The sequence below is a fragment of the Phyllopteryx taeniolatus genome, chromosome 16 (assembly GCF_024500385.1).
Source record: "Phyllopteryx taeniolatus isolate TA_2022b chromosome 16, UOR_Ptae_1.2, whole genome shotgun sequence".
Lineage (NCBI taxonomy): Eukaryota > Metazoa > Chordata > Actinopteri > Syngnathiformes > Syngnathidae > Phyllopteryx > Phyllopteryx taeniolatus.
In genome coordinates, this window is record NC_084517.1 from 9,062,628 (window position 1) to 9,090,098 (window position 27,471).

A 27,471-nucleotide genomic window follows, 5' to 3' on the forward strand; every position below is an offset into this window, starting at 1 on the left:
CAATTAGATATAAAGGTTTAACAACGCTATCTGGACAAGTTTCCACTCCCCCACTTAATTAGTCAATGAGGAATGTTATTACTGGATACTCTTATTTACACGTGAATGTTAATTCTTAGCAATACATTTTTGGGACAGTCATCTCTTAATATGCTTTTAAATTTGGGGGAAGGCCCTTTTCTGTGGCAATGTAACTGTGCCCCAGTGTGCAAAGCAAGTGTTTAATTGGATGAGTTTGGTATGGAAAAACATGACTGACCCGTGAACGCAAGGTCCATGGATGTGTTGCTGACTGAGTTTGGTGTGGAAGAATGTCATCAGATAATTGATAAGATCAAAAAGATATTGTGAGCCATAATTGCCAACCCATGAAGTCCCCTTCATAGTACTGTGTGCAGCATATTAGGACACACACAAATCCAAATCCACAGATGAGCTTTCTATTAAAAAAAAGTTCCTTTTCTAGCACTCATTCCAATTAACATAAAAATACTATACTAATGCTAAAGAATACCATTGAGCTGTCATGTCATAATTGCTGATGATAATCATAACATTCAGCTGTCAAGTTACTTGTTGTGCTACATTCCACAGCATTTGTGCATGCATGCGAGCCCACATCTTTTGCAAATGTGTCTTGACTTGAACTCATCAGGATCGTATTTAGTCATTTGAGGCACCAGTGCAAAGCCAGTCATGGAGTCCTCCACATCTGCACACTGACAAGATTTTCAATATTAATGTTTGTCATCAATGAGAAAGTGTCCATTTGAGAAATTCTCCTATTTCCTGAGCTAAATAAAGTCCTTAAAATCCTTATTGGGAATTATGTAACAAGTGAATCTTCTCAAGGGTTTTACAGTAATTGATAAGCACATTAAGCATTTAATATAGTGTACGATTTTGACCACTTTAATACACAGATTTTTGTGATGAAAAGCATCCCTCCCTTCACTTTACACTTCATCTCTACTGCGTCTTCCTCAGCTGACACTAACAGCAGTGCTACTGCTGTTGTTGATTACACACATTTTGCTGTCACAGGGCAGCTGTGGCTCAGTTGACAGAGCAGGTCATGGTCAGCGGCTTGAATCCCGGCTCTGACTGTCCGCTGTCGAAGTGTCCTTGGGCAAGACACTGAAACCTCCCATAATCAAATCTGCACTTGCGCAGTATGAAAATGGAAAAGTCCATTGCATGAGAGGGAGGAAGTAGTTGAAACGATCATGACAGATTAAACATTGTCATGTGCTTTGAAGCACATCAATCAAGATTAAAATAATAATACTTGCTTTAAATAGAAGAAAACTGTACTAATCCATTTTTATGAGAAGTTTGGGTACCCCTGGAAATATCAGGACCCCAGGCAATTTCTTGTGTTTGCCTAATTGGTAAGTCAATTTTTGGAACTCCTAACAGGTTCAGACCAAACCTACTTCACATTTATTCCTTCATAGTGACAGATCAAAAGCATGTGATGTGGTTTAAAAAAAAAAAAAAACAGAGTGTTGGAATTACTGAATGTGACAGGTTCAGGAGCGTGGAACAGGTCTGCCGGGTCCGCCCCTTGCAACTGACTACTTTTATTGGTGACACACCTGCTGGCCTGGGCGGAGCCGACACACTCGCCTTAACTGAGGGAAGACGCCGCCAGAGACACGGACGGAGCGAGAGGAAGGAAGGAGGAGCACACCGAAACACACTCGGGACTCCGGTTACACAAGTGGGCCTGAACAGCCTCCTGTCATGTCGAAGAAACAGGAAAGCGGCCCTGTGAAGATCAGCAGGTGAGTTGGGCCTCCGAGTGTGTGGACGTGTGAGTGTGGGAATGTGGAATTATCAAAATTCTAAAAACATATTTAAACGGATATAGATCGTAAAACTGATTCCTCAAATGTTCACAAATGTTTAATATGCACAAAACCTGTGAATCAACACAATTTTTCCTTTTGTCTTTCTCTTTGAATTTTTTGTGCCAAGATCAACTCTGCTTTCCAGTTGGTGTATTTATTTTTTTTATTTTCTCAAAAGTGAACAAGCATATTCTAATATGCAGAATGCCTTTTCATTGCAAATAACTATCATTCACCTGAAAAAAGGAAAATGTAAAGCATGTCTGCTGAATTAAATGGTGTGTGTGTGTGTGTGTGTGTGTGTGTCAGGTTTCTCGGTCTATTCTCACTGGTCTAACCTGTCATGTTTTGTCGTGCTTCCACGTTAATACAATGCCCAGATGCAAACTAAAGTATAGGAATGAATCAACACTTGTTGGCTGTTATGAATGAATGATCTCACATGCTAGTTGTAATTGTGATTCTGTGTCGTCATGTCAACAATCCAGTTGGGATTGAGTGGTGGTGTATCACGCCATAACATCCTCAACTTGCACTACGGGTGGGCACCTATTTTGTGTGCAGGGCCATATTTGATTTTAAAATGGACAAATGGGCCAAGTGAGTAGGTCAGGTCAGGTTTTTTTGTTAAAATGTGGATGTAAAATATCTAATATACTATACTATTAATTAATTCCCATTATTTACATTTCATTTATACTTAATTTAATTGTATCAAATTAAGCAATGATTTCATATATATATATAATTTATAATAAATATTTAAAAAGTAAAACAAATAAATAATGAATAGATACATTTTAATCAACCAATTTTATGAAGAAAAAAAAAGAGACAAGGTAGCTGTGTGCTTAGCACATCTGCCTAACACTTTTGAGGATGGGGTTTCTTCTGGGCTCTGGCTTCCTGTGTGGAATTTGCATGTTTTCCACATGCTTGCATGTTTTCTCTGGGTACACCCCCCCCCCCCCCCCCCCACCCCCCCATTCATTAATTGAAGACTTAAAATGGTCTTCTTAGCCTAAAGTAAGACGGCCCACCTGTGACCCAAGTGAGGATGAGCAGTAATAGAAAATGGATGAATGGATGGAAAAATGCTCTTTGGACCGGGTTTAAGAACGGAGTGGGCCATATGTGTCATACTTTGCCCAACCCTGATTTAGACTTTAAAAAAACAAAACAAATGGAAAACACACAAGTTTACTACAACGTGACTAAAAATTGCATACGTGCTTCGTGACTGATAAAATTGCATTTTATGTACTTAACAATCAACAGCCCATTAAAAACACATTTCGCCCTAAATTGGGAAGCCCTGCTTTCTGCTCGCGTAGTGTTTGCTTCTATTATCTTCATGGCAACAAGTGTGATGGGTAGTCATTGTGCAACATGTGCAACAAGCCTTTTTCTTGTGCCAGAACACATTGTTTATCTCCACTTGCTCAGTATGACCTGTCACTCGGCTTGAGGGTGGGTGCATGTCGAAGGTCCAGCTTGTGTAAATGGGCGAGCCGTGCATCCCGTAAGATTGTGACAAGAGGGGCCCAGGGAGTGTCGGGGTCTCCAATAGAAGATGATTAACAGTCTATTTATTTTCTTTAACAGTAGTGCTAATGTTTCAAAGGTTGCATGCAAAGTTGTCCAGATGTTGGACCTTTGCAGCACATATAAAAGATTCAGGAGCAATTAGAAGGTAACTGACCAAAGGAAGGGAAGCCGCAACGAGGTGCCCCGCGCCTGCCTTCATGGGGCCCTCTCGTTCTACCACTAATATTGATTATTGATCATTCATTGTGTAATTTTCCCTTCAGGAATTGTAATGAGTTTACTAATTTAAAAATACAAGGGTGGACTGGGGTTGACTTACCAAACATTCCAAGTGATAAAGCACTAAGTATAAGTCACTAAGAGTGACATCAGTTTTAGCGTCTTCTCCATGCTCCTTGTGAGTGTTTTCATTTTGTATTTGTGTGTTTGACTGTTTGTCTTGTTCAGTAAGGGCCATCGTCTCCCATTGGCGCGCAAGCCTGTCTATCATCAACCATCACTATCATTGCATTCTCCCGTCCAGAGTTTTGATACACCCACTGTGTGTAACATGGAGTTTTTTGCGCAACTACCAAAGAGGCTTGATTCATTCCAGTCTGAGGCTGCCTGTAAATCATGGAGCATTGAGTTTTCCTGAGCCTTGTGAATGTCATTGAAATCTATTTGAAACAATTTAGCACACTTAAAATATGAAAATACCTTCCGTAGCAGATGTGTCGTCAGCCAGTTGGGACGTGCGCACCATTCTGTTTAACATGCTACACTTTGAAGGGGAGCATGTTTTTTCCATTCTATATGAAATAAATCAAATAAAAGTAATCAAAATACTGTGCTTATGACTGAACGCATGTTTGGCGGTCCATCAATAAAAAAGGGTGTGTGCCTGCAGCTGCATAGCTCAGCTATACCCAACCTTCCTCGCGCCACAGACCGAGCGAGTCACTTTAACGTATTTGAAGACCAGCATAGAAGCTAACAAAAAACCAACCAAATGATTCAATATCTTAACTCACAATTGCGCCATTACGATGACTGTAGTTGTTGTAACAGTCAGCCCTGCAGATTTCCAAAAAGTCCAATCAGCATGTTTGAAGCGGTAAAGCTCTGCGGTCACTGGTGAGAAAAAGTCAGCTGGGGCCGATATTTTTTTGCCAATTAATATGATATAATATGTATATGATATAACATTCGGCTGCTGGTGTAATGTGGTAGGGACACATTACAGCCGTTGAGCAGTCAGTGAGCGTTATGGGCCAGGTGTGTCACGCATCGTCAGTACAAGTCAGTCGTCGCCGGGTTGTCACCGTGCTGTTGCTGGGTCTCGATCAAAACGGGCAATATGATTTGATGTTTCACTTTCACGGGGCTTAAGTCTACTGGAGAATGCACGCAGCATGAGCGCAGGCCAGATTCAAAAGGGAACGGCCACATTTTCGGCTTGCTCCCCCAAGAGTGCAAACTTGGCATGGGAGTGCATACAGTGGGTACGGAAAGTATTCAGACCCCCTTAAAATGTTTTTATATTGCAGTCATTTGCTAAAATCGTTTAAGTTCATTTTTTCCCTCATTAATGTACACATAGTACCCCATATTGACAGAAAAAAAATGGAATAGTTTAAATTTTTGCAGATTTATTAAAAAAGAAAAACTGAAATATCACACAGCCATAAGTATTCAGACCCTTTGCTCAGTATTTAGTAGAAGCACCCTTTTGAGCTAATACAGCCATGAGTCTTTTTTGGAAAGGATGCAACCTGGATTTGGGGATCGTCTGCCATTCCTCCTTGCAGATCCTCTCCAATTCTGTCAGGTTGGATGGTGCATGTTGGTGGGCAGCCATCTTCAGGTCTTTCCAGAGATGCTCAATTGGGTTTAAGTCAGGGCTCTGGCTGGGCCATTCAAAAACAGTCACAGAGTTGTTCTGAAGCGACTCCTTCGGTATTTTAGCTGTGTGCTTCGGGTCATTGTCTTTTTTGACCAGCCCAGTCTGTGGTTCTGAGCACTCTGGAGAAGGTTTTCGTCCAGGATATCCATGTACATACATGTGCATTTCTGCTGCACCTTAAAATAGTATTCTCCAAGCTCTCCAAGTGTCACCATGATGAAAATATAGTAATATAGTATAAGTGTTCACCAAAAATGAGAAAGAGGTTTTAGTCCGAAAGAGTATATTTATTATTTTAGACGACTGTAACATTATATAAAATTTTAACATTAACACATTTATATGTAAGAAAATAGAAGCAACTACTTAAATATTGATTCAGTAAAAAAAACATTGCACATAAATTAAATAAAAATTGTTCTTAGATATTTTTTTATTACAGTTAAACATTAAATGCTAATGTATGATACTTATACTAATACAACTGAACTGTACTAAAGCGCTGTATTTGAAAAGTAAAAAAATATATACTGTACTGGTTTAAAAACGAGTTTAAATAGGCTGTATACATAGCTGCAAGTTTCACTCTAATGTTTGATTGTATTTCATGTTTGAAATGTTGTACATTTAATTAGTATTTAATTCAGTGATTCTTTTGCATATAACCCAAGGGAGCTCGCGTACCACTAGTGGTACTTTTACCACACTTTGAAAATCACTGCTCTAGGCCAACTAAAGGTAACTAAACAAAAATAAACTAGTTTACTATGCAATAGTATTCAGTGTCATCTTGTTTATTATATTTGATTTTTTAAAAAAGGTGTCGTGCTGGAACAACAGTAAAGTGCAACCACAAATAATATCACGGCGATACATATAAAAATAACTTAAAATGTACTAAAAGAGTATTAAATAAATAACCAATAAAATGTGATGCTAATTATCAAATAACGATGTAACTGAACAGGTACCTGACGTAAGGTGGTAGTCAAAATAAACTCGCTTAATTAAACAGGCACTTTTTTTAAAATATCACTCTGTCTTTCCTCAATACTACCAAGTATTATTATTACAGTTGCTTAGTTCGCTTATGCCTTGGGCTAGCTATGCGCCTGACTACATTGCTGCACATGAATGCTGCCATTCATGTACATTTCAGTCTGACAACATTCCGGCAGGTGACTTGAGCAATGGGGGCGGAAATCGTATATGCACTCCCCCCTGTGTCCTGCTGCGGGTGTGTCAGGACGCATAGTTGCTTTTCATATCGCAGAGGTGAGGGAATGACAGAGCAAACACGGCGAGAGCACCAACAGGTCACCGCTTCGTGCTTGACGTGCTGATCAAGAATCATTGTGTGTGGTGAACATTAGCCACACAGTCCAATGACATCTCATTTAGACAAAGAAACACCTACATGACAAACAGCAATGCATTTCTATAGTACAGCAGACTGCAACCACAAAAAGTATGTCTTTGTGCAGTGTCAATCATTATTAACTTCGTAAAAGCAGCTCTTATGGCATGTCATCAGGTTGTGCAGGTGCACATACTGTAAGGAAGTGGCAACTCGGTCTAAATATAACACATTTATAGGGACTGTTTTAATATTAATTGTTTTTCAAAATGCGCTCTTTCTTTCTAACAGACTGGTTTATCTTGATTCTGTCATATATTGTGATTCGTACCTTTCAGCACAAATGTATTTCAAAATAATTGCCAACATGTCAGTTACACATACAGTAGTAGTCTTTACTTTAGTTTGACTTGACTCAAAATAGCCCAATTTTTTTTAGCACTTGACTTTAGAGAATAAAGTTTCCTGGGACATGTCCGTTTCTTTTTTTACATTGCGTCATCATCCATAAAGGTTGAAAAGTGAGGAGTAGAAAATACAGATATGTTTAGTAAAGGTAAAAATTCATTGGAAAAATATGTATAACTGCAATACCTGGGAAATCTACTTAAGTAGCGTAAATAAGTGTTTGTACTTGGTTACTTCCCACCACTGCCCGTCAGTATGATTCTGACAACCATGTTGGTTTGTTGTGTCCTCCACAGGAGCCAGGCCACCGACCTGACTCTGCTTATCGCTCGCATGCAGAAGAATGCGGACGTGGTGGAGAAGGACATCCTGAGTGCAGAGGAGTTGCTGGCTGTGGTATGAAAGGCTCCATCGCACTCGGCTTTGTAAAAGAAGAAAGAAAACAACTTGAGATTAATGCTCGCTGCTGTGCAGGATGCCCAGCGTGAAGGAAGGAACCAGCCTAAGATCCACCAGAAGGAGAACGCAGACAACCTGGCGGAGGCTGAGGGCCTGCTGAATGACCTCTTCATGGACGTGGACAAGGCCAAGCGTCTGCAGCACCCACAGGCCAACGATATAGATCGAGAGTGAGTTGACTGATGGGCTGATGGCTCTTTGGAACTTGTTGACTTGCATGCCAAGCAGACACACCTCGCATACCGTCACATCAAGATAAACCATCACTTCCACATTCCCTTCCGCCCTCCGCCGAGGAAACCATTTCTTGTATTCTTTCCATTTCAATTGGCTATTGAAAATCAATAAATGAAAAAGTAACTCATCATTTAGTTATTTGTTTGTTGAATCTAACACAAAAACAAAGAATTACAGTTTTTTTTTTGTAATAACACAATTTTAGGTTTCGATCAAAATGAAAACTGGGCCGGATCGAGTTTAATTGAAATGTTTGTGTAACCTGGAAGTTCGATACACAATCAGTCAACTGGGACATAAAGACACAGTTCCTCGTGTCTTAGACAGTGCTTGAAAGAAGAATGAAAATCATGGTGTTATAAAGTGATTTGGCTAAAGGCTAAAGAAAATGCTATTTTGAAAAATCAGAAAGAATGAACCAATGATACACGGATTGAAGCTGATTCTGATTCTCAGTGTCAGGAACCTTCACGACCGCTGGGTGAAGGACTGTGCCACCTACAGGGAACTGTATGACCAGGTGCAAGACTTGGTGCCCGTGTCGAGGATAGACTGGGGTCCCGCGTTGGATGAAAAACAGGTCTGTCGACGAACCGTAAACACCACACCAGCTGCACACGCATCACATTTCCCCTCTGTCCGTTCCAGAGGCGTTTAGACACCGAAGGATACGGTCGCAGCCTTTCTGATGTTGAGAAACAGATCGCAGCTCACAACATCCTGCATAAAGAGATTGAGGCCTACAGTGAGCAGATGAAACCCGGCACAACCTCTTCACAGGTAGCCAGATATTTGTTTTCAGATGCTCTCAGTTAACTCATTAACTCACTTTTTGATTAGCATTTTCAATTTATTTCCACCCATTTTTAATTTGCTCTCACCAGTCATTAACATATGCTGGCACAATGGGTACAAATAAGTCATTCCTAAAAAAAAAATGTCTTCGCAAATATTATACACTCATCCCCACTATATTCACGCAAATTTACCACACAAACATAAAGTCTGGATAAGTATTTCATTTCCAATTTACATAATAGGAGGGTTAAATGAGAACTATAATAGCACTCACTAGGTTGCAAAAGCGATGTACACTATGTTTGTTTGTTTTCTTATTTGTTTCTTATTTTTTATAAATTAACAAACGGTTCCCCTCTGCCCCCAAAACGCTGTAATATAATCAAATGCTTTTCAGATGCACCTTATGTGCTCTCAAACCACATTTGACTTCTTTGCCATCCTTTCCCAACAGGACCAATATGCTACACTCAAAAAGAAGTACGATCAACTGTTGGTGAGTGGCCTCGTGACCCGCCGCCCCCATTTGTCCACTCTGCGTTTGTGTGCGAGGGGCTTGTCGTGTGATGTTTTCCCCCCGCATCTTTGCAGGAGAGCTCCAGAAAGAGGCGCAAGCATCTGGCCTCTCTGTACGAGTACATGCAAAGCTGCAGCAAAGAGCTCGACTACCTGTCTCAGCAGCAGGAGAGGATCCTGCAGAGAGACTGGAGCGATCGCATGATTGACCCCCGCAGCGTCCGCATGGAGTACGAGGTCAGTCCCGGGCAGAGATGATTCGTCATATACGTAAATTAGATATGGTTTAATTATCTTGAATTTGTACAGGGGAATTCACCCACGTTTAGCAGCAATAATGGCATCTGTTTCATTACTCAAAAACGATTTGAGTTGTTCCAACCATCTTTATCTCCTGTGCTGTGCGTACATTGCGGTTTGCTTTTTTTCCGCTGCTCCTTTTGAATGCGCACAACCCTTTCTACAAAGAGAAACGGAGAGCTCCAACGGGACAGATTGGGTCGGACATTCACGACCTGCACACAGCGTTACGTTTGTAAACGGAGATCGAGACAGTCTCTTGTGTTTTTCTCACATTCCAAGTGGAGTTATTGTGGCAGACACAAATTACAGCACATGACATAGCTTTTCTTTTTCGTAGTCCATCCATTCACTTGTATCCTCACTTGTGTCGTGGTTGAGCTGTAGCCTATTTGTAAATCTCATCCACACGACACTCTTGAGCGGAAACAGGAAACCGAGAACATCCCTCCGCTTTGCAAGCCATATACTCAGGGTGTGATATTCCATTCATCTCTATTTTCTAAAATGTCTCTTATTAACTTGCGCATGAAGCGCATTAAACATACTGTACAACATATTCACTGTTAGGTCCATGACATTTATTAAAAGTCAGGAACAAACAATTTGATTAGAGCTGAATCGGCGCCCATTGCCCGCCCGCTGAGTTGGATGGGCGAGAATGACAGAAATTTCATCCTGTCCAGAAACAGGAGTGCCGAAATAAAAAAAATATAGCGTGAAAATAAATAAATAAATAAATAAACCCATACACATTGCGATAATTCAACGTTGAAATAAAGTAAAAAAAAGGAAATAATTAAATAAATATAGAACTAACTAAATACTTCATGACGCATTTTAATTTTCTAATTAACTCTTGGTCTAATAATTTACAGTCTTAACACACATTTCTGGAATGTGGGAGGAAGCTGGAGTACCCGGAAAAAAACTCCACACAGGAAGCCAAGATTAAAACTCCAAACCACAAAATTGTGAGGCAGACGTGCTTAACCACCATTCCACGGTGTTGCCCGATGATAGAGTCACATTCAATTTTCGAGCCTGAGCACCGGAGAATTGTGTTTGTCTCTTTTGTTTGATCCGCGCGGCCCTGTTGCAAACGTGTATAACCAGTGACTAGATGAGCTGCCGGCTACCAACACGACACGACACGACTACCTCTTCACTTGTCTCTTTGTGATTTGTTTGGGTGCAGAAATTCAAAAGCAACGGGCTGCTGTCACATGAGGGTGAGGTCAACCAGCTCCTGGAGGAAGGAGATCGTCTGTCAGTCTTGAAACATCCTGGCAACTCAGCAATAATGGTACGCCCTCACCCTCCGTCACTTCGTCAAGATTAATGGTACTACTCCGCACAGTGCAATACAGTGTGTGATTCTTCACACAAAGGACTGTAAATGTTGACAGGCACACAAAGATGCAGTGCAGAGGGGATGGCAATCTTTCCTCAACCTGTGTCTAGCACAGGAAGTCCACCTGGACAACATTGAAAACTACAGGAAGGTAAGTGACCGACATGCTGTGACTGCTTCCCACTTGCACGACCCCTTGCTAATCAATAAATGTGGCTTACAGTTCCAGATTGATGCAGAGACCTTGTCTGAGTCCCTGGACAGAATCACTTACAATCTGGACCCGAAGTTAATGGCTGGCAAGAGCAACTCGGAGGCCCTGTTGGAGCTTCAGGTACTCCGGCGTCTATGACATTGCTGTATAGTTGGTGCTTTCTGGCAGGCAAGCAAATCAATAATTATTTTAGAGGAAATAAATCATAATAATTGAATGTAGTGACATAAGAACAAAATATAGTTCCAAATAATGATACTTTGGACTTCTAATTATGATACAAAATAACCATAATAGTGATTTATCAATCAATCAATCAATCAATTGTTTTAGGTCAAAGAAAAACAAATCTATTAAAAAAATAGTGATGTCAGTAATAACAATAACGACACTACTACTACTACTACTACTACTAATAATAGAATTATTATTTTAGATAAAAGAAGTCATAAAATAAAAGAATATTTATATTATGTAATGATACTACAGCGCATCTTTTATTTCTTCTTCTGCTGCTACTACTTCTACTACTACAAAAAATAATAATCCCATTCTTGTCAATCTGAATCTATCCCATCTGATGAACTACACCCTGGGATAACCACCATTCATTTGCATAACAGCAATAATCATAAATATTCTGAAGAATACTCATTATAAAGTAGTCTCGTTAATGAGTAACTCCGGCGGTCTGCATGAGTAAAAGTGACTGAAGAGCAAGTTGGAGTTCTAAATTTCAAGTTCCTCCAAGTCGTGGCCCATGTTGACATACAATATTTGTTCAGTCCCATGAGTTTGCAGAGGTCTGTTTTAAGAAGCAGGTTTACTCTGGATTATCTCATCTGTCAAACCTGGTGTAGATGGCTTTTTGTCTTTATTTGTCCGGGTGCGATATTTGCGAGTGTCAACGAACAAGCTTGAGCTATGCCAGGATGCCTGGAGATGCGTGCTGATGTTTTAGTGGCATTTCAAGTATTGTGAAATGTAAATTCTTCCCCCAGGGAGACGAGCCAGCGGTAAGGAGGAACGAGCAGCGCCTGGTGGCCCTCAGAGAGCTCGGTCGCAACATAGCACCTCTGAAGCTACGGCGAAGCAATCCCCCCGAACCCACCAAAGTTGTCGCGCTGTGTGACTGGGACGATGAAAATGTGAGAATTTGGACTTTAACAATGATGAGAAAAATGAGGGAACACCACTTAGTATTTTTAAGGGTTGCAAAGGGTTAGAACATTTTCTGGAAGTCTTCTATGAAATTTCCATAAACTGGGAAATAATTAAAAAAAAAAAAAAATTCTATATTGAAAATGTTCCATGGAAATTTATGGGAGTTAAATGGGAATAAAACAAAAACTGCATTCATGCAAAATAATAATAATATTTTATATATGCAGTATATTCAAAAATGAAAAGTAATGCAAATGTCCCATTTCAGGCAATGGGCTCTTCATCTCTAGACTTCTTGGTTTTCTTCGTCTTCTTCTTATTTTTAATATTATTATTATTATTATTATGTCTGTGCGTACTTCAGGGAGCTGTGAGGCGCGGTGATGAGCTAACATTAAAGTCCTTCTGTGATCATGAGAAGTGGGAGCTGCAGGACAGCAGCAGAAGAACTAAAAGGCTCCCCGGGGCGTGTTTCATGGTGCCACCACCTGACACCGAGGCCCAGGAGAAAGTAAACGGGTACATGTTGATCCACTGAATGCTTTCATTCTGTTGTTCAAGACAAAGTCCTCAGAGATGATCAATCATTGATGGATTCAAATGGAAAATGTCTTTTTACCTTCAGTTTTGAGAATAAGCTGTTGAACTTGAAGAGTCAGAGATCAGCTATAATGACCTCACTGAAGAGCCCCACCGTGGAGGTGGATCGCCCTCAGCGTGCAGGTGCGAAGGAATGTTTTTGCTAACCACCCCCCCCCCTTCCGCGGAACATCCTTTTATTTTCTGTTTGGCCAAACAATTTGTTGTCTTTGCTCCCTAGTTTCTGTACAAAGAGCTCCGGAAGACCCCAAAGCTGCGCTGCTGGCCAGACAAATAGACGAGCTCAACACCAATCTGGACCTTTGCAAAATGGACATCCAGAAGCGACTGAGGGCCCCTCTGGACAACCGCAACCCAGCACTGGACCTGGAAAACAGGCTGCAGGATCTCAAGGTTAATGTTTGGCATTTCCAGTCCTCAGCTCTTGTACTTGATCTCCTTGGTGTGTCCAAGTGTTTTCCACACGTGTGCCTATAGAACAGGGGTAGGCAAAGTATGGCCTGCAGACTACTTACAGCCCGCTTCGTTCTTTAATCCGGCCCATGGACCATTTTTAGCATGTGTCAAACTGAAGACCAGGGCCCAGATCCAGATGTGGCCTACTAAAGCAAATACAGTAGTGCAGTGATTCTCAACTTGTGGGTCAGGACCCAAAAGCGAGTCGCGGACTCAAAAATGACATACATTTGCTTTAAAAAAAAATGGCGATACAGTTCAGAGGCATACCAAGTTCCCGCATGGAACACATTTGATATGCAACTGGAACTGTTACTCAGTTGTGCTCTAGTCACTTGTTTACTCTGTAAACAAATACAGTGCAGCTCAGCCCCTGGCTAGCTAGCATCATGGCTAGCATTATGCTTTTGGTGACATGTAAAGATCATAAAAAAAAGCTGTTTAAAAAAACAACGTGTTTTCAGAGGCTACTTTTCAACCAAAAAAAAATGCTTTATTGTTCTTAACTTCTATTAAAGTGGGTCACGACTTTGCAACAGTTGGAAAATGCAAGTCCCAGGGTGACAACAGTTGGGACTTGGGAACCTCTGCAGTCGTGTCTCTGCTAGGGTTTGAACGACTTCAGAATTTTTGTGGTTGACACTAAAGCGACGTTAATCGAGTCAATTTGGATTCATCGATGACGTCATTGTGATAGTTTTCAGTTGTCAAGTCACTGTGCGCGGTGTTTGCCTCCAAACACAATCCCGCTCACCCACTTTCCCCACCGTCCTCGGTGGCACTGGGCCCACACCCCGACGCGTTCATCCAATCACATTCAGACACTTGCTCGTCCAATCACATTCAGATACCTTCATGGCCTCGCAGGCAGTCGGAACTCAAACACCAATTCACGTAACACAACTGCAGGGTTACTCGGTACAGTATATACTAGTTGTATATAATTTCCCCCAAAATTCCGAATGTCTGTGAGGTCATGAAGGTGTCTGAGTGGGATTTGTGATAGAATGGGTGAATCGGACTGGAAGTTGTTGGCGACATTAACCGTTCATTTTCACAATAAAGAGGTTGTTGATTGTTGTTTTGTCATCTAAGCAGACGCTACAGTATATTGTCTGTGTTCTCGTTGTTACAGGAGGAGGGCGTTTGGTGAATTTGCTAACGTGAGGATTTAGGCTGCTTGTCAGCTGGCGTTAGCAGATGCCTTCTCAGTGGGTGTTCATAGCACTTGTGGTTTTGTTATATTTGAGGATAGACTTGCATAATTTGCAAGTGATCGCTACCGGTCTCATTTTAGGAAAACATCTCTACACGCTTGAGGCATCGCTGCTAGTTTGCTGTGCCGACAAGTGGCGGTGGGAAAGTTAGTCGGTTCAAACCCTCTCTACTTTAAATCTGTATCTAAATGTACAAAATATTACAAAACCTTTTTATCCACCAGTCACTGATGGTGGAGTGGGGGGATTCGTTGCAGGCAGCGCGGGTTCACTTCCCACTCAGTGATGGTGTGAATGTGAGTGGGAGTGGTTGTCCATGTCTATATGTGCACTGCGACTGACTGGCGACCAGTTCAGGGTGTAGTCAGCTGGTACAGGCTTCGGCACTCCGCGACCCTGAACAGGATAAGCGGTATTGAGAATGAATGGATACATTTTTTTTCCGCCTTCTTAACAAAAATAACAATAGTTGTATTGTAGGGTGTATTTAAATATTTGGGTTCAAATTAATTTTTTTGTAAAAAATATATATCAATCAAATGCAGGTGCAATTTTGTATAGGACAATACATTTATATGATTTTTCACATTCATAACGGCCCTCCGAGGGAAACCGCAACTACGATGTTGCATGTGACTAAATGAGTTAGACATGACTGATTTACATGATCAATAGTCCTTATATTGTTGCATTTTTTTATTTATTATCTTTTTTCAATAAAATTGGTATTAGGCCATTATTTAACTGTACCTGATTTATTTCAGAATTATTTATTGTAAATAATGAAAGAAAACATTAGAAACAACATGCATACAATATATATATATATATATATATATATATATATATATATATATATATATATATATATATATATATATATATATATATATATATATTACATAAGCTACAAATGACTTGGCCCATCTGTCCATTTAAAAAAAAAAAATGAAAAGCACAAAAGTTTGCCCAACTCTGCTTTATATTGACATATATACTGTATATGATTACATTGTAGAAATCATCCCTGACAGCGAGGAGGCTCGAGTCAGAGAAGGCCGCCATCCAGAGAGACATGGAGCCCGCTCTGGCCAATAAACCACTTGGACCCAATGCCTCAATCTTGCTGCTCAAACTCACTGCTGCCAACACCAAAATGGATGACATTTACAGCCTTATTGATCTTTATGACAAAAAGTAAGAGGACAAGCAGCAAGCCATTGAGTGCCCATTTTGCATGAAAGCACCTTAGTCACAGTTTGATCCTGTGTTCCTCTTCACTCAGAGCTCCGGCTGCAATGTTCTTGGAGAGACAGATGCAGAAGGTAGAGGGCGTGGTCTCCGGGTTTGAACAGCAGCTTGCTAAAGATGGCGTCGTTCCCAACCAGACAAAGGCCCTGATGAGTCGCAGCCGTCAGCTGCAGGTGTGGAAAAGTTCAACAATAGGTCAATTTTAGTTTTGACTAACAACACAAGACAGAGGAATTTAACCAGTGTTGGGTGGTAATTGTTTTTTTGTCCAATCAGATTTCATCCTCTATGTACTACCATGTCAGTCTAATCTGCTCAGGGCCTTTCAAAATCAGTAGTGATAGGCGATGTAATTTACTATACCGGTATTAGCACTGGGACCATTTTCTTTAGTCAATCAGATTGCACATCCGTCCTGAGTCCTGACAGGGCCAGCCGGTCCCTCCATAACGTTGGCATTTTTCCATCTACAGATTTGGTTGAGAGCAAAACTTGTTCGACTAGCAAATTTTCTCTAGTCGCGATCCACCCACATGAATACATTTAATAATTTCTGCCGAGCATGTTTTATGTTTTTGTCATGTTATTAGATAAATATTACTACTCTATAATCCAGATGGCGTATGTTATGATAGCGGTGGTATTAAGAGGTGCATTTAGTCGGGTAAGTCCCCATTGAAGTGCACGGCCCGCCACCGAATCTAAGCTACAGCACTAAATGTTCAATGTCATCAAACAGGACATGTGTCAGGAGGTTTCCTCAAAGAAGGATGAGTTGAACACATTAGGCAGAGACTTGGACCTGACGAAGCAAGCGTGCAGCTCCCTGCAGCAGAATTTTAATGAATACTGCCCTGATATTCGACGCCAGGAGAGTGAAGTGAAACTTCTGAAGAACCGCTACGCCAATGTCAGTAATCAGCTCCAGAACAGGTGAAATTTACAAATACAGTGAAATCCTCTAAAGCCGGAATTCAACCAAGATTTATTGGAAAATATAACATTTCGAGGTTATGAATGGCACACAGTAAACTATTTTGTGCAGTGGCCTAAGAATACGTTGTCGCAGGCAAAATGAGAGGCAAAGCGGAGAACGGATCTTGTTTTTGCTGTAAACATTTTTGAAATGCCAGAAACCAAGGTTATTATGATTTATGATCAATTCATCAAATGCATTTTTTCCTTTTGCTTCAGAATAGAGCTGGGGAAAAAATAAAAATCGAATAACCCGGCTAAGTCGACTTCAAAATTACAACCCCAATTCCAATGAAGTTGGGACGTTGTGTTAAGCATAAATTTAAAACAGAATACAATCATTTGCAAATCATGTTCAACCTATATTTAATTGAGTACACTACACAGACAAGATATTTAATGTTCAAACTGATAAACTTCATTGTTTTTAGCAAATAATCATTAACTTAGAATTTTATGGCTGCAACACGTTCCAAAAATGCTGGGACAGGTGGCAAAAACGACTGAGAAAGTTGAGGAATGGTCATCAAACACTATAAAACACGCTATTTGAGAACAGTTGGGTGCCATGATTGGGTATAAAAGGAGCTTCCCTGAATTGCTCAGTCATTCACAAGCAAAGACGGGTCGAGGTTCACCTCTTTGTGAACAAGTGCGTGGGAAAATAGTCGAGCAGTTTAAGGACAATGTTCCTCAACGTACAATTGCAAGGAATTTAGGGATTTCATCATCTACGGTCCATAATATCATCAAAAGGTTCAGAGAATCTGGAGAAATCACTGCATGTAAGCGGCAAGGCCGAAAACCAACATTGAATGCCCGTGACCTTCGATCCCTCAGGCGGTACTGCATCAAAAACTGACATCATCACCACATGGGCTCAGGAACACTTCAGAAAACCAATGTCAGTAAATACAGTTCGGTGCTACATCCGTAGGTGGAACTTGAAACTCTACTATGCAAAGCAAAAGCCATTTATCAAAAACACCCAGAAACGCCGCCGGCTTCTCTGGGCCCGAGCTCATCTAAGATGGACTGATGCAAAGTGGAAAAGTGTTCTGTGGTCCAACGAGTCCACATTTCAAATTATTTTTGGAAATTGTGGACGTCGTGTCCTCTGAGCCAAAGAGGAAAAGAAACATCCGGATTGGGGTCAAAGTTCGAAAGCCAGCATCTGTGATGGTATAGGGCTGCGTTAGTGCCAATGGCATGGGTAACTTACACATCTGTGAAGGCACCATTAATGCTGAAAGGTACATACAGGTTTTGGAGAAACATATGCTGCCATCCAAGCAACATTTTTCATGGATGCCCCTACTTATTTCGGCAAGACAATGCCAAACCACATTCTGCACGTGTTACAACAGCGTGGCTTCGTAGTAAAAGAGTGCGGGTACTAGACTGGCCTGCCTGCAGTCCAGACCTGTCTCTCATTGAAAATGTGTGCCGCATTATGAAGCGTAAAATACGACAACGGAGACCCCGGACTGTTGAACAGCTGAAGCTGTACATCAAGCAAGAATGGGAAAGAATTCCACCTACAAAGCTTCAACAATTAGTGTCCTCAGTTCCCAAAAGTTTATTGAATGTTGTTACACAGTGGTAAACATGACCCTGTCCCAGCATTTTTGGAATGTGTTGCAGCCATAAAATTCTAAGTTAATTATTATTTGCTAAAAACAATCAAGTTTATCAATTTGAACAGTAAATATCTTGTCTGTGTAGTGTACTCAATTAAATATAGGTTGAACATGATTTGCAAATCATTTTATCCTGTTTTTATTTATGTTTAACACAAAGTCCCAACTTCATTGGAATTGGGGTTGTAGGTTGACGGAAAATTTCTGCTTCGAAACTCCGCCGGGACCAAAAAAGAGTTACGGAACCGTGTTTGCGCCGCTGATCAACTTAGTCAAAAACGACACAGGAGTATGTGATTTTTAAGACACTGTTAGATGTGGTATGTACATATAACATGATAAGTATGAGTGAGCTGAATGGCAGTTAGCGTTTCTTGACCTAAATTGGTCTCTGCTAACTTGCTAATGCTGATCGCTATTGCTAACCATTTAGCATTTGGCTGTCTCAAATTCTGTACACCAATTATTATTATTCGATTATTCGACCAATAATCAATAGGAGAATCGATTCTAAAAAGTGACAGCCCGACTTCAGAATAATCTAAGGGCAGACTTGGAGCCATTCACCTACTGTTGACAGAACTCCTTTTAACTCTGCGTTTCCTTGCATCTGGGTCAATTCAGCGCACTGTAACAATTGTCTGGTGCTGGTCTTTTCCAGAGCAGTTTTTTGGGATTGCTGTCCCAAGTTTTAAAGACAAAGTTAAGCAGGATGAGTTGAATCATATAAAACATGACTTTTATGCGGTTGCCGGGTTCCTCCAAATGATCAGAGCAACATATATCTGTTCTGTAACGCTCAGAAAATCACACAAGTCCTCAGTTCAGGTAGCATCAAAGAATTAACTTAGCGCATGCTTTTTAATTTTTCTTTTGTTTTTTATGCAACACTTATTCCAGCTGAAGCACCAGCCTCAACAATAGGTGTCAAAGAAAAATGCGAAATAGAGGGAATCTACACTGTAATAAGACTTGCGCCAAACACGATGGGCATATTTCTAACGAAGGGAAGACATAGATAATAATTAGAGCTTGGATTTATACGGCGCTTTCAAGGGACACAAGTATGCTGGTTTATTATATTGGCAATGGTTAATTTATTTGTACACTTATTTGGTGCTTAAGAAAGTTACAGTGTCATTTAAGTCCTTGGTTGTGCAATACAAGGTTTTATGATGGCCGGAATATCCAGCATTTCCCGATGAGAAAAAAAAAGAACCTGCATTCCAGAATGGATTGTGTTTGACCTATTAGTTTCCACAGTGTGTTGTTAATGACATCTGAACATGAATGTGGGGTTTGATGACATTTTAAAACTGCTACTATGAATGATGTGTATTTTCTGCTCTGTTGCTCTAGATCTACTCTCATACAGGAAGCAAGTAATAAAAACCAAGACTTCCAGAATGTTGCTCAGTCACTGGATTTCTTTTTGGTCAATTTACCAAATAACACAATCAGACGGACTGACAATGTGACCGAGATAACAGCCAAGCACAACTCTCAGAAGGTGAGTGCAAATGTCCTATGACCAAATGATTATTAACCTACCTTGTCTTATCACCAGTTCTGGATTGATGTTTAGAGAGTGATGGAGGACATTAACAGGAGGTCAGATGATGTGCAGCGGATCAAGGATCTCTCCCGAGAACTCCAAAACACCTTAATTGTAAGTTAAGATTATTGTCGTGTTCCATTTGCACTAGACGTGGTCCTTTTTAAACAAATGTTCTTTCAGGAATACGAGATCAAATCAAACACATACCGCGGCATTTTGAATGAAGACGATGATGAAGAGGATGATGATGATGATGACAACAACGGACCCATTCTGAAAAAGCGCCAAACTTCAACGATGGCTCAGGCAGTGCAGAGGAAGGTACAACAACAATAAGCAGTAATTTGATCATAAATGACACTTTTTCTATGCTTCATGTTGTCTAAACTAGAAATACATTTTTGCTACAGGAAAAAGATTTACTGAACCGTTTCGCTGAGGTGTCTGCAGAGAATGAGGAGCTCCTCAACCAGATGGGAACTGCCAAGAACATCGTACTTAGGGTAAAACAGCACAAATGATATCATCATTAAGGTCTAATCTAGCTTTTTGAGAAGATGAAAAGAGCATATGCCAGAATTATGTTCTCATTTCGAAAACTGAAGGATGACCAATTTGGTGTTGCGATAATTTGTGAATTTCTGTCACAAGCAACTGTCACAAGCAAAATTGTTCAGTTTGGTACAGCACAGAATTTTTAGCATTTCTATTGTCAAAGGTGTGAAAGGTATTGGAATAACTGATCCATACCACACCACTTATTGTCACTATGGCGGGCAACTATATGTTAACTATGTATTATGGTTGAGTACTGGTGAAGCACAGTGGGGACTAGTGGTTAGCACGTCTGCTTGACCATTAAAAGGACTGAGTTTGAATCTTGTTTAAAAAATTATAAAAAAATTTCGGTGTGGAGTTTGCATGCTCTTCCCATGCTTGCTTGGGTTTTTCTCCAGCTACCGCCCACATAAAAAAAAAAAAAAAATGGACGTGAGGTTTACAGGTGTAAGCGTAAGTGCGAATGTTTTTTGTTGTCTATACATGCCGCTCAATTGACTGGCAACTAGTCCAAACTGTACACAGCCAAAGTGAGCTGGTATAGGCTCCAGCTCAGCTGTGGCCCAAATGAGGACAGGTGGTGCAGAAAATTCATGGCTGGAGGGGTTCAGTACTGAAAGGGGAAGCTGGACATGCTGGTGTCCATTGATTGGTAGACACAATTGTTACTTCAGTGTTACAAGAATCAGGAATAAGAACACAATTGAGTGGATTACAACTATGAGAGGGTGACATGCCCGTTATCTTTCTTGTTCATAGATAATGACTTATTCCTAGTGTTGCACCAAGTACCGATACCAGTACTAGTATTTTGATGTAAAAAAAAAAAAAAGCACAGAACCAGCATGTTTCAGTACCGGTAGTTAAAAATAATAATAAAAAAAAAAATTACGCGACAGCACTCAATTCATAAAGGTCAGACTCAAAGGCCAGTAACCAAAAAGACGACAGTCAGCCATTGACTGGCTTTCTTCCGACAAGTTGTGTGCATACAACTGTGGGAGCCGGGAGAATGAAATAGCTTCAAACTGCCGACCCCTAATCGGCAGCTAGTCGACGACTAGCTCCTGCCGGAGACGGTAGCATGCGTTAGCGCGGGTGCGTGCTGCACGGAAGCCGAGCCTCGTCGGAGACCACTCCGGAAATCTGGGAGTTCGAGAAGAATAAAAATCCACCTGAATGCAAAAGGAAAAAACACTTAATATCCAAGTGCAGCCAAAAGGTCCACTTTTTGATTGTCGTGGCTCCATACGCAATGAAAAACAGCACAGCGGGTGCACAATGTATTGTTTACAATGGGAGAAATCAAATGGAGTCAAATACAAAAATTCTCCACACTAAAAACTTGAATAAAAAGGTTGCAATACACGTGTATTTCAAGCTTTTTCAAGCTTTTTATATTCTTCAGGTAAAATGCCTTTATTATAATATAATAGACATTTTTTTCATTGCTGTATAATCATACATATACTGTGTATAGATGTGCAATTTTATATCCATGCAAACACACTTATTTTTCATATAATATACTGTATATCATAATGCAGGCATTGATCTAATTAACTAATGTTAAGACTGGGCTAATTCCATTATTACATAATTTTTTTGAACGTATCGTATATAATATTTTGAATTAATAAAATAAATCTAAAAGTATTTGAAGTTGTGTCAGTTTTCATGTCACTGCTTTTACTGACGTTTTAGATTTTTGCCGTTGTACCGGTATCGAGGTAGTTCATGAAGGTATAGGATCGAAGTCAGAATTTTGGGACAGTGGCACCACTACTTATTCCTGTTCTTTACTTTTGTTAACTCCAGTGACATCATACAGGTATGATGTTGCACTTTTCAAATTGCTGCTGACTAAGCTGTCTTCATTCGGGCATTCCATGGCTAGCTAAACTGAACAATACCAATTTAAAGAAAACATGCTTTTCTGTCTGAAATGTAATGAACCCCATAGTTCAGAAAGATAATCACAATTTCTCTCTCTGTTCTCTAACATGTCAACAGAACGAAGATAAAGTCAACAGCGTAGTTGTCAGTCAGCAGTTGCAACTGCAGAGCCAGAGGAAAGACATGGTAGAAGCCGAGACCATGCAGAAAGAACTGAATGAGGAGACGTCGCGTCGCTTACATGCTGAAAATGACTTGGAAACATACAGAAAGAGATACTTGTCCTTGAAGAGTAGGAGAGGAGTGGAGAGGTTGGAGGAGAGGGAGATGGTGCAGTATTACCGTGATCCCAAAGTGGAAGCGGAACTACAGACTCTAAAAAGCAGGATCCAAGATGAAGGATATAAGAGGTCAAGAGCCAGTTCAGATATAGACATTATCAATGGGAAAATAATCACAATGGAAAAGCAGCTCTCTGGTGCTGAACCAAAACTGTTAGCCAAAGTAGTAACTGAGTATGAAAGAGACCCACAGCTGGAAAAAGAAGTGGCCAAGATCCAAAGTGAGATACAGAAGATACGACTGGAGCTCCAAACTAAAGACTCTGAGACCATTCACGTGAAAAATGAGCTTAGCCTCCTGGCTCAGCAGAAACCCAAATTTAGAGAGAGGCTTGTGAAGAAGGAAGTGGTGAGACTCGAAAAGGATCCCGAGATGCTAAAATCTGTTTTCACATTCAAGAATGAAATTGCAGCAGAAGAAGCCAAATGTCTGTCACTCAATGACAACATTTTCAGCATTCGGAGTCAGATAAACACACTGGAGAGGGTCATTCCCACCATTGAACCAAAAATTGTCACCAAGGTGGTGAAGCAAGTACAACAAGATACAGAAATGGTAAGCGAGTCAAAGAAACTACACATGGCGTTGGAGGATGAGAAGGATGAGAATGTTATCTTGTTGAAGGACCTGACCACACTTCAGATGAGATACGGTGAAGTGGAGAAACTACGGCCTAAATTTGAGATTAAAGAGGTGATCAATGAGATTTTCAGAGTTGATCCTGAGACAGAAATCCAGCTCCAGCGTCTGAGGAATGAGCTGCAGAACTGTAGCCGAAAACGCGCAGCAATAGAGCAAGAAACCGAAGTGTCGATGACCACACTGACCACGCTGCGTACTCTGAAGCCCAAAGTTGAATACAAGGAAGTGACCCAGGATGTTATCAAAGAAGAGAAGAGTCCCGAAGTTATTCGGGAGTTACAGCGGCTGAGCAACCAAGTTTCACGTCTTAAAGTCAACTATGACACCACACTTGAGCTGCTGATGCACCTACGCAAAGAAAGAGATGGGCTGAAAGCTGAAAAATCCAAAGTGGAGACCAAACTTGTTAATACAGAGGTTATCAAATATGAGAACGACCCCCTGCTGGAAAAAGAGGTCAACAGACTCCGGAGGACTGTTAGAGAAGAGACTCAACAACGTCGCAATGTAGAAGAATGTCTCTTTGACCTTCAGAACCAATACATTGTCCTTGAGCGCCAGAAGCCAGAGGAGAAGACGGTGGTACAGGAAGTGGTGCGTCTGCAGAAGGACCCCAAGCAGATTTTAGAGCATGAGAGGTTAAACAACTCTCTGGATGATGAAGTCAAAGCCCGTAGGAAGCTTGAAATCGAGGTGCGACAGCTAAGAGCCCTGATTCAAGAAAAGGAGAACATTGTGGCTCAGATGGACGAACGCCAGAAGAAGATTCAGATCGAATCAGAGCTGCGGCAGATCAAAGCTCAGATTCATCAGCTTGAGACTTCTCCAAAACCAGTTGAAGAAAAGATTGTCATTGAGGAAGTCCTGAAAGTGGAGAGGGACCCAAAGCTAGAGAAACTCATGGATAATATACGTGTTGAGATGGAAGGAGAGGCAAAGCAACTCAATCGTCTACAGAGAGAAATCAGCAGCCTGAAGATGAAGTTGGAAATTATGACAAAAGAAAAGACAACGGAAAAGATTGTTTATAGAGAAGTTGTCCGTGTGGAGAAAGACCCAGGAGTGGAGGCTGAGAGGGACCATTTGAGAGATCTTCTTGCACAGGAGAGAAACGTGAGGCGTGACAAAGAAGACCACCTTCAGAGCTTTAGAATAAAAATTTCCCACCTGGAGACATCCATATCTGTTACTTCGCAAGAGGAGACAACTCTGGTGGTCAACAGAAATAACCTCCAGAGGGAGAAGGAAGACCTTCTTAAACAGCTAAAACTGCTTGAGACTCAAAGGCAGAACATCAGCATCAGCTTCCAGCAACAGACCAAGCTGATGGGCGAGAGAACCCAGATGGCTAGGCAGAGAAGTCTAAAGGCATCCTCTGAAGTACACCGGCTCGAGAAGGAGATCCTGAATGAAAAAGACAAACACCACCAAATGGAGGCACTCATTATGGAGCTGAAAGAAAGCCTCAGGAATGAGGATCAGGTTGAAACTCAAACGAGAGAGACAAACCTTTCTACAAGGATCACCATTTTGGATCCCGACACTGGTAAAGACATGGCACCTTATGACGCCTATCTGAAAGGGCTAATAGACCGCAACCAGTACATACACCTGTCAGAACTGGAGTGCGATTGGGAAGAATGCACATCCAGTGGTCCGGATGGGGATTCAACAGTTCTGCAAGATCGTAAGACTGGGATGCAGTACGCTGTCAAAGACGCTCTGAGAGATGGCCGCTTGACCCAGTATGATGTGATGCGCTACAAGGATGGCAAAATGCCCATTTCTGAATTTGCTCTTCTTGTGGCAGGGGAAACTAGAAGACCTTTTGTTCCAACAGTAACAAGCCCAAAGTCCCCCATTAAACCTATCCCAAGCTCTCCCTTAAACTCCATGCCAACTTCCATGAGGTCCTCCTATACCAGTCTTAATAGTCACAGTGACAGTGTTAACAACCTCTTTGCTTTAGGTGATGAGCAATTCTCTATCTCTGGTGTTTTTGACACCTCCACAGAGAGCCGCATGTCTGTGAGAAGCGCCTTGACTCGTAAGCTCATCGATGGTGACACGGCTCTGAAGCTTCTGGAAGCACAGGCGGCCTCTGGCGGAATTGTCGATCTCACCAAGAAGGACAAACTGTCTGTCCACAAAGCAGCTGAACAAGGCCTCATTGACAATGCTCACATGTACAAGCTTCTTAACGCTCAGAAGGCCTTCACCGGGATTGAGGATCCTCTGACCAAAGAGCGTCTCTCTGTGGGAAAGGCAGCGCAAAAGGGGTATATACCCCACGAAAACGCCAGGTGGTATATTGAGGCGCAATACCTGACTGGAGGGTTGGTCGATCCCACCAAAGCTGGCCGCCTCACTCTCCAAGAAGCCGAAGCAAACGATGTGATCGACAGCAAGACTGCCGAAGAGCTTCAGAATGAGTCCTCATACCTAAAACTTCTGGTTGACCCCATTAGCAAAGAAAAAATCTCGTACAAGCAGGCAATGGATAAGTGTAAGATTGACAAGAGCACAGGACTGTTGCTCCTCCCTGCAGCCTCCAGTGATGAAACCAATTCTCCATCATACTCCAACTTTCGATTTATTTCTGCTCACAACAGAATCTAGATCGTGAGTTTAAGATGAGTGAAATGTTTGACACAGCCTCTGGTGCTAGAGGGTTCCTGGTATTACTAACTCAAAGATTATATTAACACATACTGATATTAATAACCCGACCGTGGATCTGGTTTGAATATGATTTGGGGGTTTGCTGTAAAAATCAGGGAAATGTTTGTTGTTCCATTCAGCATTCTAAAGTCAAATCCAAGAATCCACACACCTTGTATTGCTTTTTACAGACCTGTTTTTTTTTAAACAATAATATTTGTATTATCAAAACATGTGCATGTATGTTGCATAAATGTGAATCGTGCTTTATATACACTACACACTTAATAATAAATGACAATCTTCATTTGGAACAACTTTTTGAACATCCCAGCAAGTTAATATTTGGTCTACAGAGAGCATTCACCATTGCCCGAGTGACACACATGATGTAAACCATATTGGTTTTCACACACACTTGCACACACTCAAGCATGCACACACACACACACACACACACACACACAGACACACGCACACGCACACGCGCACTCAAACTGGAGTGTTTTCCACGCCTGGTCGGATGCACCAAAAGACCTTATCTGAATTTACATGTTTGTCGGTGCCAGTAAGTCTGTGAAGCGTCTTTGAAACAACCGGTTTGATGAGATTTTAGCAGACAAGAAATGCAGCAATTATCACATCCATCAGTTCAGCAAACAGTCAAGGCTAATACGCTCCATTCAACACTTTTAGCAACAGCAACATGACTGTATGTACTTATTACCCAATACTCGTGAGTCATACGCTTTAAGGAATGGATTAAGGATAGAGATTAGAAATGACTCATACACTTTGTTAAGGTTTACAGGGTCAAACTCTTTCGCATATCAGGGGCCAGTTTTACCTTTTAAAAGTGCACCTAGGGCCATACTATTTATGAGTTTATAAAAATGTGATACAACAATCAAACAAATGTGTGTTATTATAGACTGGTGGTATTTATGGGTTAATTGAGGCTTTGTAATTTTTTTATTAGAATGGCATGGTGGGCTCTCGCGGTCAAAAATATAGATAAAACCATCATTAACACATTTTATGTTGTGTTCCTGTAACTGGGAGCAGAGTCATTGTTTTATAATTGTCACTGCACATTTCACAAACAACACATAAATGTATTAAAGACACTTTTATGATAAGTAACAGACTTTCAAACATATGCGGTCGGCGAGAGCATTTGTGGCAGCCCACCATACAATTCTGTGTATGAAAAAGCCCCAAACATTTCTATGAAGGGCCGTCAGGTACATAATTCAGGATTACCTCACACACACTGTTTTTGAACATACGACTTGTCGCTTGACCAATTTTTGTGTCTTAAATTGTGAGCAAAAATTTGAGTTAAAACACTAGCTATGGTGGGAGCGAACTTCACAACAAGCAGCAGTTTGGCAGCTCATGAACAGTTCTTCCCCCCCCAAAAAACGGCAAGTGCTTGCTTCAAGATGTTTATTGCCACTCCAAGTTGAAGTTTGAAGTCATCAAACTCAACATGAAACAAAGAGAATTAACATTGTGATCCCAAACCACATTAACTTTGTCTCACAAAAGTCCTCTTGCTTAATGCTAACACACAATGCAA

At 41.0% G+C, this 27,471-nt stretch overlaps 1 protein-coding gene across 2 annotated transcripts; it reads left to right on the forward strand.

The window, feature by feature from the left end:
• Window positions 1-1,617: 1,617 nt before the first annotated feature.
• On the forward strand, window positions 1,618-26,196 carry evplb (envoplakin b). Of its 2 annotated transcripts, XM_061749846.1 has the most exons (22): window positions 1,618-1,787; window positions 7,348-7,447; window positions 7,526-7,680; window positions 8,204-8,327; window positions 8,396-8,527; window positions 9,000-9,041; window positions 9,137-9,298; window positions 10,560-10,667; window positions 10,771-10,866; window positions 10,939-11,049; window positions 11,931-12,077; window positions 12,458-12,612; window positions 12,719-12,816; window positions 12,914-13,086; window positions 15,385-15,563; window positions 15,652-15,790; window positions 16,357-16,550; window positions 19,592-19,742; window positions 19,818-19,901; window positions 19,971-20,111; window positions 20,201-20,293; window positions 22,362-26,196. In XM_061749846.1, the coding sequence occupies exons 1-22, from the start codon at window positions 1,747-1,749 to the stop codon at window positions 25,845-25,847; spliced, it is 6,111 nt and encodes a 2,036-aa protein (XP_061605830.1). In that variant the 5' UTR covers window positions 1,618-1,746; the 3' UTR covers window positions 25,848-26,196. The 2 variants fall into 2 exon arrangements, with proteins under 2 accessions (XP_061605830.1, XP_061605831.1); XM_061749847.1 differs by lacking the exons at window positions 1,618-1,787; window positions 7,348-7,447; window positions 7,526-7,680 and having other exon boundaries at window positions 8,230-8,327; window positions 8,406-8,527.
• The last annotated feature ends 1,275 nt before the right edge of the window (window positions 26,197-27,471 follow it).

Bases quoted from the DNA above. Each gene is read 5' to 3' on its own strand.
- evplb (XM_061749846.1), top strand. From the start codon at position 1,747: ATGTCGAAGAAACAGGAAAGCGGCCCTGTGAAGATCAGCAG. The intron at 10,867-10,938 runs GTAAGTGACCGA...TGTGGCTTACAG, and splicing joins ACATTGAAAACTACAGGAAG to TTCCAGATTGATGCAGAGAC. The intron at 20,294-22,361 runs GTAAAACAGCAC...ACATGTCAACAG, and splicing joins CCAAGAACATCGTACTTAGG to AACGAAGATAAAGTCAACAG.